The following is a 16129-nucleotide window of genomic DNA, read 5'->3' on the forward strand; positions in this document are numbered from 1 at the left end:
GAAGAAGAAGACGAAGGAGAAGGAGAAACAAAAAGCCTGGAACAGTGTACATGCCTAGAACCCCAGCTCCTTAGGAGGCTGAGGCAGGATTGCCATAAGTTTGAGGCCAGTCTGAGCGACTTCTTGAGACTTTGTCTCAAAACAAAACATAAACAGGGGTAGAGGCAAGTCCTTAACTGCTGAGGTCTGCTGACCTTGGATGGTTATACAGCACTAGAAATAATCTGAATCCCACTCAGCCTCAGAATCGGCAATCGGTTGCTGTGATGGTTGGTTTTGTGTCAACGTCACTGGGCTAAGGATCTCAGATTGGGGTTAGAGCATCACTTCTGTGTGTGTGGTGCTTTTGGAGGAGATAAGCATTTGAATTTGTGGACTGGACAAGATGATTCGCCCTCCCAGAGTGGATGGTGCCACTCAATCCTGAAAAAGCTCAGAAAAATGGGAAGGAACGGGAAGGAAGACTAACACTCTCAAGCTGAACATCAACTTCTTCTGGGACCGGGGAGATAGCTCAGTTGAATAAACACTTGCCTGGCAAGCACAAGGGCCTGAGTTCAATCCCCAGCTCTGCCAAAAACAAAAAAACAAACAAACAAAACCCACCCAACTTCTACTCTGGATCATCACAGCCTCTGGTTCTCAGCCCTCTGGACTTGGACGTGTCCAAGCCCTACCCTCCCACCTTCTCAGTCCTCTGCATCTGCCTGCCTGAGGTTTCCTCCAAGGAATACAGCTAGACAGCTCTGTGGTTTCCCCTTACCAGGGTTCTGAGGACCCAAGGCCTAGGTACAGGTTTGCAAGCAAGGTCATTTTCAAATGCAGGACTATCTACAAGTGTTGCATCTTTTTTTTTTTTTCCCCAGCAGTGGTGGTAATGGGGATTGAACCCAGGGTCTTGGCACTGAGCTAATCATCACCAGCCCTTTTTATTTTGTTGAGACATGTTCTTGCTAAATTGCCCAGGTTGTCGGGGAGATGGCTTAGTGGGATAAGCACTTCCCTGGCAAGCACAAGGACCTGAGTTCAATCCCCGGTTCTGCCAAAGTAAATAAATAAATAAATAAATAAATAAATAAAATTGCCCAGGCTGGGCTTTAACTTTCCACCCTCTTGCCTCAGTCTCTCACAGCCACAGTGCTAGGATTACAGGCCCATGCCTGGCTCTTAAAAGCGGTTTCAAGGCTGCTCCTCCCTAAACCTGACTACCTCACTTGGAAGTCAGCAAGTGCAAGGGAGAGGGGGCACCCAGCCAGGGCCCTGCTGTGGGTGCAGGACCTGTTGGGACCAGGCTGCACACTTACATTCTTGGTGGGGGGGACCTGGGCTTCTGGAACCTTCCCTAAAGCACTGTACTGGCCTTGTACTTGCCCCAGCCTCTGCCCCACCCCAGGTGAGCAGGGCCCACACACCCATAGTGGGCAGGGCTTCGCTGTGCTCTGCAGCTGGGCACTGAAGCTTGAGCCTTGCTCCTACGTCATTGGAGGACACCTGGGTGCTGCCACTTTCCAAGCACGGGCCACAACTGGGTCTCCAGCAGCTCTGAGGACCAAGCTCTATTGACTCCCTTGGGGCCTACGAGATTTCTGGGGTCTGGCCTATCTAAGCTCCAGTCCTCTTTTCTGAGGCGCAGTTCCTGGTGAGTGCTCATGGGGATCCTGAGTGGTAGAACCTCAAAGCAAGGGCTCATTCACTTCTGCTCATCTGCTCCCATAGGTTGACTGATGTGAGTGCCTCAGCATCCCTCTCTCTCCACCTCAGCCCCTGCTGAGTCCTGCTTCCCTCCCTACCTTGAAGCCTCTGGGAGAGGGGGCAGGGAGACCCTGCCCCTCACCCCTCCCAGGTGCTCAGCCTCCTAGAACACTTGGATTAATCTCCTCCAGGTCCAGCCCTGTATAACTCAGGTGAAGGGTCAGATCCTGCTATGCCAGGACCAGGTTTTGTCACATGATCCTTCCCAGGGCAAAGAGAGACAGTTTATCAGGGTGTAACCTATACCACCTGGTCATAAAGCCATAATAAAAGGAACATGCATCCAGGACAGCCAGGCACTCAAACAAGTGGTCCTTCTTCCTCAGCCTTCTGAGTGGGAGTGGGGGATTGGGGGGGTTGGGGAATAGGGGGTGGGGATCATAGGCTAAATGGCTCAGGCATTGTGGCCCACGTCTGTAATCCCAGCAATCAGGAGGCTGAGCCATGAGGATTGCTTCAAGTTTTGAAGCTAGCACATCCATCTGATTTAATATATGTATCTTATTAAGATAAAATGTATATAACACATATCCCTGTAATGTCAGCAGTCTGGGAGGCTGTGGCATGATGACAGAAAGTTTGAGTTCTTCTGGGTCTACTAAGTGATAGGTCTTGTCCCAAGCTTTAAAAAATAAGTTGGGTATAGTGGTCTGTGGTGGTAATCCCAGAACTCAGGAGGAGGCTGAGGCAGGAAGATCATGGAAAGTTTGAGGCCAGCCTGGGCTACATAGGGAGACCCTGTTAAAAAATGAGGAAAAAAAAAAAAAGTTCAGTGGTAGAATGCTCCTGGGCTTAATTCCTGGGACTGAAAAAAGTATTACTGGCATATAGTATGGACAAACTGTGGACCCAACTTTCTTTCTTTATTTTGCTGGCCTTGAACTCACTATGTAGCCCAGATCCTGGTGTGATTGCATAGGCCTGTAATCCCAGCACTCAGGAGGCTGAGGCAGGAGAATCACCGTGAGTTCAAGGCAGCCAGGGCTACTTAAGTGATCTCAAGGCCAACCTGTACTACATAGCAAGACCCAGTCTAAATAAATAAATAGAAAAAGTTTATGTAGTCCATATATATGTGCTAGCTTCAAAACTTGAAGCAATCCTCATGGCTCAGCCTCCTGATTACTGGGATTATAGACGTGGGCCACCATGCCTGAGCCAATTTTATCTTTTCATGAATAGTCATCAAGCTCTTCCAGTATTACTTGTTTAAAAATCCAAATTCATGGTCCTATATAAAGTCCATTATAAAGTCTAGAAACCTGATTCAAAGAAGTTAAGACAACCCATCCTGCAGAAAAGGTTATGACTACATGTGACCTGTGGCCTCCAACTTTCTGAGACAGTGTCTCACTAAGTCAGTAAGTTACCCAGACTAGGCTCAAGCTTTCAATCCTCGTGCCTCAACCTCCCAGAGTGCTGGGAATCACACAGGTGTACCACCACACCCGGCTTTGAGTTGCCTACTTCTGCCTCTGGACTTCAGGGAGCTAATAAGAAGATAATGCTTCAGGGATAAACACTTAATATGAAAAACCCAAGACAGCATTAGAGGGGCTGGGGAGATGGCTCAGTGGAATAAGCACTTCCCTGGCAAGTGCCAAGGGCCTGAGTTCAATCCCTGGTTCCGCCTAAAAAAAAAAAAAAAAGAGAGAGACAGCATTAGAGAAATGACATGGGATTTCCAAAGCCAAAGGATCCCTACCCACTGGAAGAGATCCTACAAAGAAGCTAACCACAGGACAATCCTGGTACTGTACAGGAGGAGCTGGGAAGAGCCTACTGGCAAGGACAAAGGGAAACATCTTTTATGTCCCAAACGGACCCCCACCTGCCCCGGAAATACGACGGAAAGGCCAGCTCGCCGTTGAGCATTGGGAGCTAGCAAGGAAGGCCACAGGAAGGGGTCCACATAGAGAGCCACCATGAGGCCTATAGGCTGTACCTGCGCCCCATGTTGCCAGGTTGTGCCTCCCCACACTGGAGAAAATAGACTCCCCAAAGAAGTGTGTGGTATATGTGTGTCTTTTGTCCTTGTTACTCCCAAGGGGTTGCACCCTCCTCCTCCTTAGCAGTCTGACCAACCTGGCTTCATTAGGCAGCTCCTCCTCCTGAAAGAGGGCCCCAGAAACTTGGTCAGTCTTCCTGACTCTAGGACTCACAGGGTCACCCCCAGTTCTGCCTCTCATCTGCGGCAGCAAGAGGAATCCCCTCAACAGCTGCCACCAACGGGGGGCTACTCTCAGGATCTGCACCACATCTCAGGCCTGCCTTTACTGGGGCTTCCCCTGGGGGCAATATCCCCAATCTTGGACAAAGGCTGTTGGTAGATAGCCACCTGTTTTCAAATCTTTACACTCTCATCATCCGAGCAGAAGAGAAATAGTTCTTCCTCACTCTGGCTTATGGCCAGGCTCCCCTTCTGTGAAGACCCACAGAGTGGGTGGTGTGACCTGCATGGGTCCCCAGAATCTGGCCCCACTTCCCCCTTGCCCTGTGACGTGGAGAAACACCAACGAGCTTGGTTCCACGCTGTATGAGTGTGGGACACCCCAAAATGTCGGTGGTTGACGGTGTCGAAGACACGGTAAGGCCTGGTACCCAGACTGTGCCTGCAGCCTGTGAAAGTCCCGGGAGCCCTCGCGCCCGCCTCCCCTCTCCCTGTCATCCTCCCAGCCTAGGAAGGACGCAAGACCCAGGTGCGTTTCAAGAAAGACAAAAGACAGGGCCACCGCGTGGACTCCGCAGGCTCCTGCACCTGCTAGGCAAAAGTGGGCGTCAGGTCCGGGTTGAAGGGGAGGAAGGAAGCGGAGGAAGGGAGGGGCGGAGGCCCACGAGGGGCGGGGCCAGCGTGGAGGGCGGAGAGCAGTTGGGGGAGGCTGAGTGGAGTTCGGGGGCGGGGCTAACGAGGTGGGCGTGGCCCGCGCTGACGCGCGATCCCGGAAGCGGTGTCAGTCTGGGAGCCGGCGGCGGGCGGCAGGCGGCGGACACCGGGCGGCGAGAATTGTTGTTCTTCACGAAGTCCGAACGCTAGCGCGGACTGAGGCGCCGTCCGCTGGGAGCGCGAAAGGAGGAGCGCGAGGGGTGCGCGTGCCCGCGAGGAGGCGCCGTGCCCTGATCCGCGACGCCAGGTGAGGAAAAGAGGGCGGCGGACAGGCAGGGAAGTGCCCCGCGGGGGCTTGGCGGGCGAGCGGGGAGGGCGGCCGGCCGCTGAGTCACGGCCCGGGACTGCCTGGTGGCTCCGAAGTGAGGACCGCCGGGTGCGCACCTGCCCCGACGGCCGCCGTTCCGCACGGACATGGCTGGGCCCCAGTGCACGTGCCGCAGGGCCCCGCGCGACGTGGGCGCCCAGGCCAGTCGGCCGGATCCACACCCTGACGCCGACCTCTCAGAGGCCTCCGCGCACCTGGGGGCGCACCTGAGCGTGTAGTGAGCACGTGCGGAGTGGGGCGTCAGTTTCGCGGCTGCTTTCCCCCCCGCGGAGAGCATAGGCTTCCGACCCCCCAAGCAGGCATGCCCTGGGGGAGCAGGGGTGACAGGGCCCTCCCGGAGGCCATGGTGGCCGGCGCCACTCTCTAGTCAGCTGACCTCTGGGGGTGCCGGAAGGAAGGGTAGCGGAAGGAAGGGTAGCGGTAAATGGGGAGGGCGGCAGGTGACAGTCTTGGCGAGTATGTCACTTCCGTCATTTTCCTCAGGTGTGGTCAGGGACTAAGGCCTCTACCAACTATAAAGGCTAGTTCTCCCAGGCCACCATCGTATTAGCCAACAAGTATGTTAGTCTATGTGCTGCTGCACACTTGAAGCCTGTGAGCCCAGGAGAAGTCAGAAGCAAATCTAGGAAACCACATACCCCAGGAAGCCTAGTGGTCTCCGCAGCCTGCTTGTCTGCCTTAGGGAAGAGCGAGTCTGGCTATGACCCTGGCAATCTCACTCTCACGCCTTGCTCAGTGGAGTCAGTTCCATGACATACAATCTGCCTATTCCTGGAGCCTTCCCGGTTGGGGAGGCTGGCAGCCCCGTGTTGTTTCTGATCTCCTGGGAATGTGTATGTCCTCACTTGCTTTCCACAAAGGTCCTGTACTGAAAACAGAATGGATGCTCCCAAGAATTCATACACCTGTTGATCAGCAGTGATCCATCCTTCTCCTTCCAGGTGCTGGGCCTCAGGAAGTACCCAGACCCAAACCTCTCCACAGTGGCAGCATGATAGAAATCTGTAGTAAAGTCCCTCCCTTCCCCTTCATTGGCCAGGATGGTGTCTAGGACCCCTCAACGGACACTGATAGGGTCTTGCTATGACTTTGGCATCCTAGTTGGTACAACGGGCAAGTGCTGCGATGTCCCTGGATATTTGCAGGCCAGAGACATTTCAAGAAGGTATTGGGATCAGGGTTGGTGAGGCTGGGCTGTGTAGGCTTTGGGATGTATCTATGCCTATTGCACTGTGAGCAGCCAGCTCTGTTTATGAGACCTTTCCTCTGTAGGTAGTCCATTAGGAAAGTGTAAGTTTGACCTTGGAGAGGGGCTGCTGTTATAACTTGAAACTAGACTTTGTTATTCCAAATAAAACATTTATTAAAGTAAACCAGGTTTCTCTGGAGCACATTTGCCTTTTGTACTTGAACCAAGCCAGAGTTGGAGGGACTGGTTCCAAGTTCAGTGTTGCGTACTTTCCAGGTGGTTGCTAAAAATGAGAGTTGGGCAGACGGTACTGGTGAACCAGTACAAAGGTTGGGGCCTTCTGAATTCTAGTCTTTCTCCACACTCACACTGCCATGGGGTAAGACTTTTTTGGACTGTTTGTCTACAACTTGGGTTTTCACTTGGGGCCCTATGATGGCTGGAGGGTTTGTTTGTTTACACTCTTGGGCAAAGCCTCTTGCTGTCTAGAAGTTGTGCTTTTTTCTGCTCTGGCTGTTTCTGAGTCTAAAGGTTTCTGAAGTGGACTTTCTGGATTTCAGGTCCAGTCCACACGGGAAATGGAAATGCAGCCAGCTGGGAGAGTTCTCTGTGTGGCTGCTCCTGAGAGCAGTAAACAGTGACTCACACTCCCCTCTCCAGCCTCCCAGTTCTCTGCTAATGGAAGATATGTTGCTCTGGTATTTACTTTTGCTTTTTATAAGTCACAGACTTGTCATGTTTCCTCTTCCTTACAGTTTCAGGAAACAGAAAGCATTATCTGAAAACTGTAGAATTTCAGAGCTGGTAGACACAGGCAGAAGCTGAGTGATCGCAAAATTCACTCACCTGGCCCAGGTTGGGTCAGAGCTGGGATTGAGTCTGGTTGAGTGCTGTAGCTGTGTGTAGCTTGGTTGTGTAGCTGTCATCTCCTGGGATTCCTTGTTTTGCCTGAGCCCAGACCTTTTCAGGTGTCTTGAAACCCATGTGGAATGGGGCAGATAGCATGTTCCTTGCTGGCTTGGAGCTTACCTGTGCAGTGAGGAGCCTAACTTGTCAACAGAAAGTTCTAGAACTAGACTTGGTTCAAGGCAGTGGGCTACCCCAAAGAGGGCAGCTAGAAGGGCATGCTGGAAGAATCCTGGGTTGGAGGAGGGTGGGAACCATGTGCCCAGTGCAGAAGGGGCCACTGGAGAAGAACTGAAATAGTGACAGGGCTGGGAGTGTAGAGCTCAGGAGGGACCTGGGACTACCTCTCCCTGCCAGTGGGAACTACATGTGCTACGGCACCAAGATCAAAGTTGGGGTCCTGTTAAACCAAAACTGGCAGAAGCTAGGGTCTGAGTGAGGGCTGGATGACTGGCTGGACAGGAGAACTGGGGGGACAAGGTCTTCAAATGTGGGCCATGGTGCTTAGGAAGAGAGATGCAGGGCTGGGGGGCCACTTGCACCTGAGCAACATCATGAGAGGTGGCTGTCACCACTCAAGCTGGAGACACAGAGGAAGAAGTGGTGAGGGGACAGGCAGGCCTGGCCTTAGTTTTTCCAGGGGACATGTCCAGCTAGAGGTAGAGGGTGGGAGCTGGCTGGAGTCCCAGGATATAAAAACAGAACAGAGTCCTGAAGGGGAGCTGACAGCCTAGGACCCTTCAGTGAGCCAGGGATGGGAGACCCCTGGGGTAGGGGTATGAGGGTGGAGGCTGCTGGGGGAGGGGTGCCATGCAGCCTGCTGTTGGCATGGTAGCCACCGCCTGAGTCACCTCTGGATGTAGCTGGGATGACACAGCTTCCTCAGACTACAAATACAAGGTGACCAGACGTCCTCCAAGTTGGGCAGACAGTCGTGGCTTGCTGGAGGGCAGCCAGCTGGGGCCAGATTGTAGACTGGTATGGGTTGAGGGGCGGGCAGTGAGGGAGGGCTGCAAACCTGTGCTGCATACCAGAGAGTCTGTGTCCCGGGTGGGAGGCAGAGGGAGCCTTCCTGGTTCTCAGTGGGCAGAGTGTGAGGCCAGCAGGGGCTCCATTTAGAACACCTGTTCACATGGCAGGTACCCACCAGCATAGTGTCATCTGCTTTGTGGCCCCTGGGAAAGGTGCAGTGCTTTGGGTGCTTCTGCACAGGCTCCCAGCTCCTGAGTGGAGTAGCCACATGGGAAATTGAAAAGTAGAAAGTGATCCTCACTCTGCCTCTCCTGCTTCATGAAAGGGCTGTTTTGGGGCTATTGAGCTGTGTTACCTGTCCTGCTCTCAAAGGTGCACACGCTCAGTATTCTGTCCTTTGTAATGTGCTGCTCTCCTTTTTTTTTCTCGTACCAGGTATTGAACTTGGGACCTTGCACTTGCCAGGCAGGTGCTTATGCTGCTGAGCTATACCCCTGGCCCTTGCTGCTCTGCTTTTTGTGAGACTTAGGCCTTCCACTGTGATCTATCCTGGAATAGAGGGGCTCACTATCTCCATTCCTCAGGAGATACATGGAGTTAGCACCTCCTGAGTTGCTGGCTGGCCTTCATTAAGAGATTGATAGATCTGCTGACCTGTATAGGTGAACCTCACAATGACATTTCTGGCTCTGGGTTGGCAACCTGACCTTTTTAGTTAGGGCAGCAGTCACCTGAAAGGTGCTGCATAAGAAAGGGGCTATCTGGAGACCCAAGGGCTTAGTGGTGAGCAGTGACCCTCTTAGATCAGGGAATGCATGCAGTAAAAAGTCTGAGCTCCAAGATCCTAGGCTGGTCCTTGAGCACTTAACATCTCCTGCAACTCCTCAAAATTCTGAGATGCTCAGGAGCATCAGGTCTGCATAGTGTTGGCTGGTGGATGTTAGAAGGTTCACAGTGCTCTCACCAGAAAGTGTTGAGATTTTTTGTTGTGCTGGCCAGTTGCTAAGGCTGGATGCCTGCCTTGGGCCGGGGTGGGAGGGAAGCGGACCTTCATGAGGCTTCCTGTGGCTGAGGGCTTCGAGTGCTCTCTTGCCTGGCAGGACCTCCTGTTTCTGCCATCTCCAACCCAAGGCTTGGAGAAGAGTGGGTTTTTCTATGACCTTGAGACTGCATGAGGGTTGATGTCTTACAGAGCTTCTTAAGAACTGTTTATTTGGTTTTCTGAGACAGGGTCTTACTCCATAGTCCGTAGACTTCAAACTTGCAACAGTCTTCTTGCCTCAGTCTCCTGAGGGCTAGGTATGTGTCCCACCATATCTGGCTTCAGAGTGTTTTTAAATTTTGTTTTACTGTTTTTCCCACACACAAAATATTTCTTGAGACTGGGGAGCCTCAGTGGTAGAGCACTTGCCTAGCATGTGTGAGGCTCTAGGTTTGATCAACAGCACTAAAAAACACAAAGCCACAAACCCTCCCCTCTGATCTTCTTTCCAAAGGCCACCAATAGTTCTTCCTGCCTTTGTTGTTTTATAGCAGCCTTAGTTCTGAACTGTGTGGATGTATGTGGTGTGTTGTGGGCATGGTGAGTACCAGCCCTGTGCTCCTGATGTACTCAGTTCATGAAAAGAGCGTGCCAAGAAGAACAGGACTAATCTGCAGCCCACCCAGACCTCACCTTCCATGTGGGCCAGTGCTGAGGAGTTGGATGGGCAGATGCTAGTCAGGTTGTCCCACAGAGAGTCCAGGATTCCCCTGCTGAGCGGGTCCCTTGCCTGAAGAAGCAGGAATGGGCTGTGTGACACCATGATGGAAAGGCACACAGGAACTAGCCCTGGGAGCTGGCAGGAAATGAGGCACCAGAGCTGGGGGTGGGATGTCTCTAAACACTGTCTCCATTGCTCGATTCTCTGGGGAATCTGTCACTCACGGCAGACTCATTCACTCATCTTCAAGTTCTACCATAGCAGAAAAGGACATCAGAAATGCAGTGTGTCCACATGCACACAGTCCTTGAGTGTCATCCTTAAGACAGCTGAGGATCCAGAAAACACCCTGTGCTCAGACCCTGCTGTGGTTTTTGCCTGGGCCCCAGCAGGGATCCTATGGGATGCTTTTCTCTCAGTGGTCTTAGTGCCAGAAGCCATGCAAGGTGGATGTGGTGGATTTGGAGCCAGCAGACAGGGCAGGGCTATCCTGCCACTCTAATGCCCCAACCTCTTAGAAGTAGTAAGTGAATCCTTGTAGCATACCCTGGAGCCTGAGGCCCTGTTCTATGTGTATCTGGCCACCTCTGTCCAGACACTTGTCATAGAGGCATCTCCTCAGTAGAAGGATCCCTACTGAGCTCTGGGCTGGGCTCAGCAGTCCTGTCTTCCAAAGGCCCAACCAGAGAGCCCTTCCCGCCCACCTTCCTTTTCCACAGGCCCTGGGCCCCCAGGGAGCTGGGGAGGGGTGGGAGGGGCGTCCTGTGTGGGAATGTGAGCAGGCTCTGTAAACAGCCAGTGACTCACCACATAGCTATGTCACTGACGCTGGCTGGAAGAGATGCATGCCCCTCCTCCCTGGGCACCGGAAAGTTTCTCAGGGCGCTCCCAGGCCCCTGGTGTCTGCAGTTCCTCACAGGATGGTGGGCCTGTGGCTTCTCAAGTCACTGTATGGCAGCTATGAGATGGGGTCATGTTTTGTCACAAAAATCAGGGCTCACCTCCCAGTGGGGCCCGTCACCTGCCCGTTCCTCCTATTTGAGCCCAGGTGTAAACTGTCAAGATGCATACTTTGTCCTTCCTGGTCAAAGAGCAAGGACATCTGCAGCTCCCTCAGGACAGCCTCAGGCTGGTGGTCACCAGAGTGCAGGGTGCCCAAAGCTGGGAGCCCAGATCCTCTCTCACGTTGGCAGCCTTCTTGTAGTAGAGGGCAGGGAGGTAGAGATGGGTCGTAACAGAGGCAGAGCAGAGGTCAGGCCTGATCCTCAGCTGCCCAAATCCTGTCTCCTCTTCCCTTTTGGATACTTAGTACTATTTCTCCAGTGCTGCTTCTGCTCAACTCCCATGTCTGGTTTGGAATGTTGGAAGTGTGGGTCCATGGTTTCCACTCCTATCCCCACCCCTGGTCTTGTTGTTGTCTGGGATGAATGAGTTTGTTTACTGTCTGATAACTTCATGGTGTCTCTATGCGGGGCCTGACCTGGAGTCATGATTGCTGGGTTTTTGTTTTGTTTTGTTTTGTTTTGTTTTTTTCTTTTTTGGCTTCTCTATTTCCATGACAACCATCAGGGGTTGGCTACCTCCCAAGGTTGCCATGGCAACTATCAGAGAGGAATCATGTCTGAGATGCTTTGACTGGGTTTTTCATGAATGATTAGAATGTGTGACACAATGCAGACTGGAGAATGAGAAGGGCGGGCTAGGGGGCTGGCAGGAGGCTGGGGGGACAACTCTCACTAGACAGTTGAGGAGCCCAGGAGGTGACTTCAGTTCCTGTTGTCCCCGTTTGCAGCCTCTGAACCTGCTGCCCACTAAGAGCTTCTGCCCACCACAGGGCCACAAGGTTGAAGTGGTAATGTCACAGCTGCAGTGCCCTTTTCCTTGGTAGGTGTCCTGGGTACCTGTAAGAAGGGTGGGGCACAAAAAGGGGTGGCATGTTCCTGCCCTATTTGTCTTGGGAGTGAGACTTGGCAATAGCAGGGGCCCCTTGAAAGGACCCACCTGTCCCCAGGGAGCCAGTCTGGATTGGGAAGGCTTGCTAGGCAGGGATGCTACCCAGTTCTCGGCCTACTGTGTGTCTTTGAGGTTAGATATGGCTTTATTTGGAAGGGGCTTTGTGGTTGGTCTCTGATTTTAGGACACAGCACTTTGTCCTCATGGTACAGATGTCTGAATTCAGAAGGGGAGTCAGGCCAGATGCAACATGTGCCACTGCCTAGTGGTCACCCTATAGCACTGGAGGCTCCAATCAAGGACTAGTGTGTGCTGTTGAGCCTGGGGACAAGAGGACTCCTGGCTTTTCCTTGGGTTGATGCTGGTATCTGGGTCTTGCCTAAGCCCCAGAGAGCTCCTGAGGGTATCTCTAGGATACCATGCCTGCCTGGCTGCAGTAAGGTAGACCTGGCTTCCCCAAGTGCTTTGCTTCCAAGTGCGAGGCCTAATGCTAGCTTTGTGTGCTCCTTCTGTGTCTCTCCAGGTACAATTTCTAAGCAGCTTTGCCCTGGTAACTGTGCCCAGGTTATGACGACGAATCCCAAACCAAATAAGGCATTAAAGGTAAGTCAGGTGGAACTGCGACAGGGACCCCTGTCCCATACAGGCTCTAGAATGCCCTCCCTCCCAGGACTGTTTCTGGGGCATGCAGAAGACCTGTCCCCAGGAACAGATGGGAATGGCACTAGGAAGAAGTCCTTGGCTGGGGAGGTAGGTGACAAATTCTTGTTGTGCAGGGAGCTGGCCTAGGCTGAGGGACAGTAGGGGCTATGTTCACAGGGCTTCTTCTGCCTGGCTCATCCTCTAGCACCAGGGGTAGCTGAGTGGCCTTGTAAAAGCCTGGCTCCTGCTGATCCCAGGGTCTACTCAGCTTCCCTGAGCAGTATTGCCCTTGGGCCTGGATGTCTTATTTAGATCCCCAGGGAGCTGCGTGCAGCTCCATCTGGTCTCTCCAACTGCAGTAACCCTGCTGGCCAGATCTCTGTTTTGTCCTGATGAGTGGGTGGCAGAGAAGGGCTTGTTCAACTCCTGCCTATGTTCATGCCCAGCACAAGAGCATACATGGCCAGAATACCTCATGGAGTTGTGTCCTCATGGAGCTTGAGAGCTGATAGTAATGGGACATAGTCACATCACCACCGGCCCTGCCCAGGGACCAGCTAGCTGTCTGTCTGCCCTTTTCAGAGAGAGCCACAGTGATAGCAGTGGGGCCAGTGGGCTGCCTAGTGTAGCCTTGTGGTGTCACACTGCTCCCTGTGCAGAAGATGAGACACCGCTGGGCCTCTGGGCTCTTTGGGGCAAGTCCTAAGGGATCCTAAATTCTCCTGGTACTGACCCTTTCTGTGGCCTCACAGGTGAAGAAGGAGGCGGGTGAGAACGCCCCAGTGCTCAGCGATGATGAGCTGGTATCCATGTCAGTGCGGGAGCTGAACCAGCACCTAAGGGGGCTCACCAAGGAGGAGGTGACTCGCCTGAAGCAGCGGCGGCGCACGCTCAAGAACCGTGGCTACGCAGCCAGCTGCCGCATTAAGCGGGTGACCCAGAAGGAAGAGCTAGAACGGCAGCGGGTAGAGCTGCAGCAGGAGGTGGAGAAGCTGGCCCGTGAGAACAGCAGCATGCGCCTGGAGCTTGATGCCCTACGGGCCAAATATGAGGCCCTGCAGACCTTTGCCCGCACTGTGGCCCGTGGACCCATCACACCGACCAAGGTGGCAACCACCAGTGTCATCACCATTGTCAAGTCCGCTGACATCTCTTCTACTTCTGTGCCCTTCTCGGCTGCATCCTAGTGCCTGCTGGGGCCGTGTCCCCAATGCCTGCCCTGAATTCCTGGCACAAACTGAACATCTGTGCGCTGTGGAACCCTTGAGGCCAAGGGCAGGGACAGCAGGAGGGTGGCCGGCCCAGAATGGAGAATAGGCTCTTGTGAGCCAGAGCCACCCACCGCCCACATGCACACTCACACGTACACGCACACTCACGCCACCTGTTCTCCGTAGATGTCTATTTGTAAGAGTTGTTGGAATCCCAAGGCGCTGCATCCCCATAGGGTGCCAAGCCACTATGGCTCTGTGTTGGGGCTCATCTTCCATCCTCTCTGAGCACCCTGTTGGTCCCATCCTACCAGCCAGCCCCCACCAAGCTCTGGCCAGCCTGAGGGGCAGGGGCCTGTTGACAGCTCTGATCTTCCAGTTGTCCTCATGGCAATGCACTGTGACCTGCTTCAGCTCTTGTATTCACTCTGGGCCCTGTGAGGCCGACTTGAGAAGGGCTGCCTGAGGGTGTGTGTGTGTGTGTGTGTGTGTGTGTGTGTTTTCGCTTGCGTGTTTGCCTGCCTGCCTGCCTGCCTGTCTGATATCACAGCACCCATGGCCATAGCACCAGCCTTGGAGGAACAGCTGGGTTGGGCGGATGGGAAAGGTTTGTCAAGTATGTGTCAGAGAGTAGTGCAGATGTTATGGAATGTCCCTGTGTTTCAAATGGAGGTGCAGGATTTGACCTACAAGTGGGGGCAGAAGTCTCCCACTAGTCAACAGGGAACAGGTTTGGTCTTTGTGAAGCCACTGTTTTCTAGCTATGCTCAGCGTGGGTGAAAAGGGGAATATTGGGTGGCCTGCAGGGAAGGGCTGCCTATGTCAGGAGGTTGGTGGGCATTAAAGCGGCAATAGAACATGTTCTGTGATTTCAGGGATATCGGTGGGTGTGGAGGTGACAGTGGAGGATATTCTGTGGCACAGGCCAGGGGCCACCATAGTTTCCATTGCAGGAAGAGGTAGAGCAGTAGGTGGGGAGGATAGGGCAGGAGCCAGGGAGGGGGACCCAGGGTCTGCGGTACGGAGGAGCCTGGGTAGTGCTGCACACAGGTCAGAGGTTACTGGCTGGGACAGGCTCCTTGTGCAGCCCAGCTAGGCTGTGGGTGTGGTGCCTAACTGTAGGCACCTGCTCTTGCTCTGTAAAACTCTTAAGGTGCTGATGTTCTTGGAATCTTTCTTGCTTCCTTCTGAGCATTGCCACAGGACCCCTTTGGGTCTCAGCAGGGCCACCATTAAGAGCTGGTGGGATGTCAGCCCTATGTCTTGCCAATAGAAGCCCTATGTGTGATGTGTGATAAGCAGGCATAGTGCAGGGACTTCCAGTTTCTTCATGACTTGCCCTCCATCTACATAGACCCCCAACAAACCACCAAGTTCATTTACAGGGTGTTGGCCACGTTGGGGGGAGGGCAATTGACAGCCCCAAAGGACAGACAGCCCCCAAGGGTTGTGGCCTAGTTGTGTATCTACTGTGAGGAGTTGATGGAATTGTCTAGGATGATCATGGCAGTCAAAGCATGATCATCCTCCTGGTCCTGGATTGCCCAGGGCCAGCTGGGCTGCAGCCCAGGGCACGTGGGGTCCACAAAGAGTAAAGGCCCCACTGGGAACCTAACAAAAGCTGTTGATACCATAGCCATGGTAGGTAATCCATATTGGATATCAGTAAGGACCATGGGAAAATATTTAAAGAAAGAGAAGAATATATATATATATATACATGTTTTATCTTACAGAGTTTTCATAACAATTTTTCCTTTCCAGTTTGATACTATAGATCTTTGTTAATGCAGAGCTGCCAGGGATGGTGGGTAGGGTGGGAAAAATTGCCCTCCTTCCTGGGTTCTGCTGCTTGCTGTGGACAGAGGGTCCCTGCTTCCTCTCTTGGTCTTCCTGCCTGCAGATGGTGCCAGGCATGCTGGGCTCTGGACAAGTCCTGACCCTGCGGGTGGTGTGCACAGCCCTTCAGGGCAGGCCATAGCAATACAAGTTTTGTCCAGTCTTGGGGTCCATGTCCCCTTCTTGTAGGACACAGCAGGCAGGTGACCGCTGGACATGGGTTGTTGCCCATCGCTGACCTGTGGTGCTTGGCTTGGGGTGTGGGAGGTGCCCTGCCCTTGGTTCCATGGTGGATGGAGCTACTGTCACTGCCCAGAGCCATGTTTCAGGGCCTGGGAAGGAAGTAGCACCTTCTGTTTTTCTTTTCAGACCCTTGAAATTTCATTGTCACAATTTAATATATGGAATTTTATTATTATTTTGAGAAGAAAGACAAGGACCTCTTTATTTTGTGGGTTTGTTTTCTGTCTGGTGCCTCAAACTTCCCAAAGAAGGTAGTACTCTGCCTGCCAGGGCGGCAGGAACACCACGCTCACTGGTTTGTCCTGGCCGCCTGCTATTTGCAGTTCATTTCAATATTTATTTTGTGCTTTTTCCCCAATATAAATTATTGAGAAGATCAAATGCTGTGGACCTTTATCTGTGCCCACCCTGACCCTGTCTCGTGGCCACCACCTAATTTATTGCTGTACATGTTGCTGCTGTGACTGCTTTTCTACCTTTGCAATAAAGAATCTCCTGGTTCAGGTC

General features: G+C 53.0%; 1 protein-coding gene across 3 annotated transcripts; it reads left to right on the forward strand.

Annotated features, from left to right (window-relative positions):
- The first annotated feature begins 4684 nt into the window (after positions 1 to 4684).
- Positions 4685 to 16129, forward strand: Mafk (MAF bZIP transcription factor K). Of its 3 annotated transcripts, XM_023713450.1 has the most exons (4): positions 4685 to 4883; positions 11527 to 11618; positions 12211 to 12290; positions 13082 to 16129. In XM_023713450.1, the coding sequence occupies exons 3-4, from the start codon at positions 12255 to 12257 to the stop codon at positions 13514 to 13516; spliced, it is 471 nt and encodes a 156-aa protein (XP_023569218.1). In that variant the 5' UTR covers positions 4685 to 4883; positions 11527 to 11618; positions 12211 to 12254; the 3' UTR covers positions 13517 to 16129. The 3 variants fall into 3 exon arrangements, with proteins under 3 accessions (XP_023569218.1, XP_004629650.1, XP_023569219.1); XM_004629593.2 differs by lacking the exon at positions 11527 to 11618 and having other exon boundaries at positions 4686 to 4883; XM_023713451.1 differs by lacking the exons at positions 4685 to 4883; positions 11527 to 11618 and adding an exon at positions 6723 to 6851.

The sequence above is a fragment of the Octodon degus genome, unplaced genomic scaffold (genome assembly GCF_000260255.1).
Source record: "Octodon degus isolate 3935 unplaced genomic scaffold, OctDeg1.0 scaffold00031, whole genome shotgun sequence".
In the NCBI taxonomy this organism is placed as follows: Eukaryota; Metazoa; Chordata; class Mammalia; order Rodentia; family Octodontidae; genus Octodon; species Octodon degus.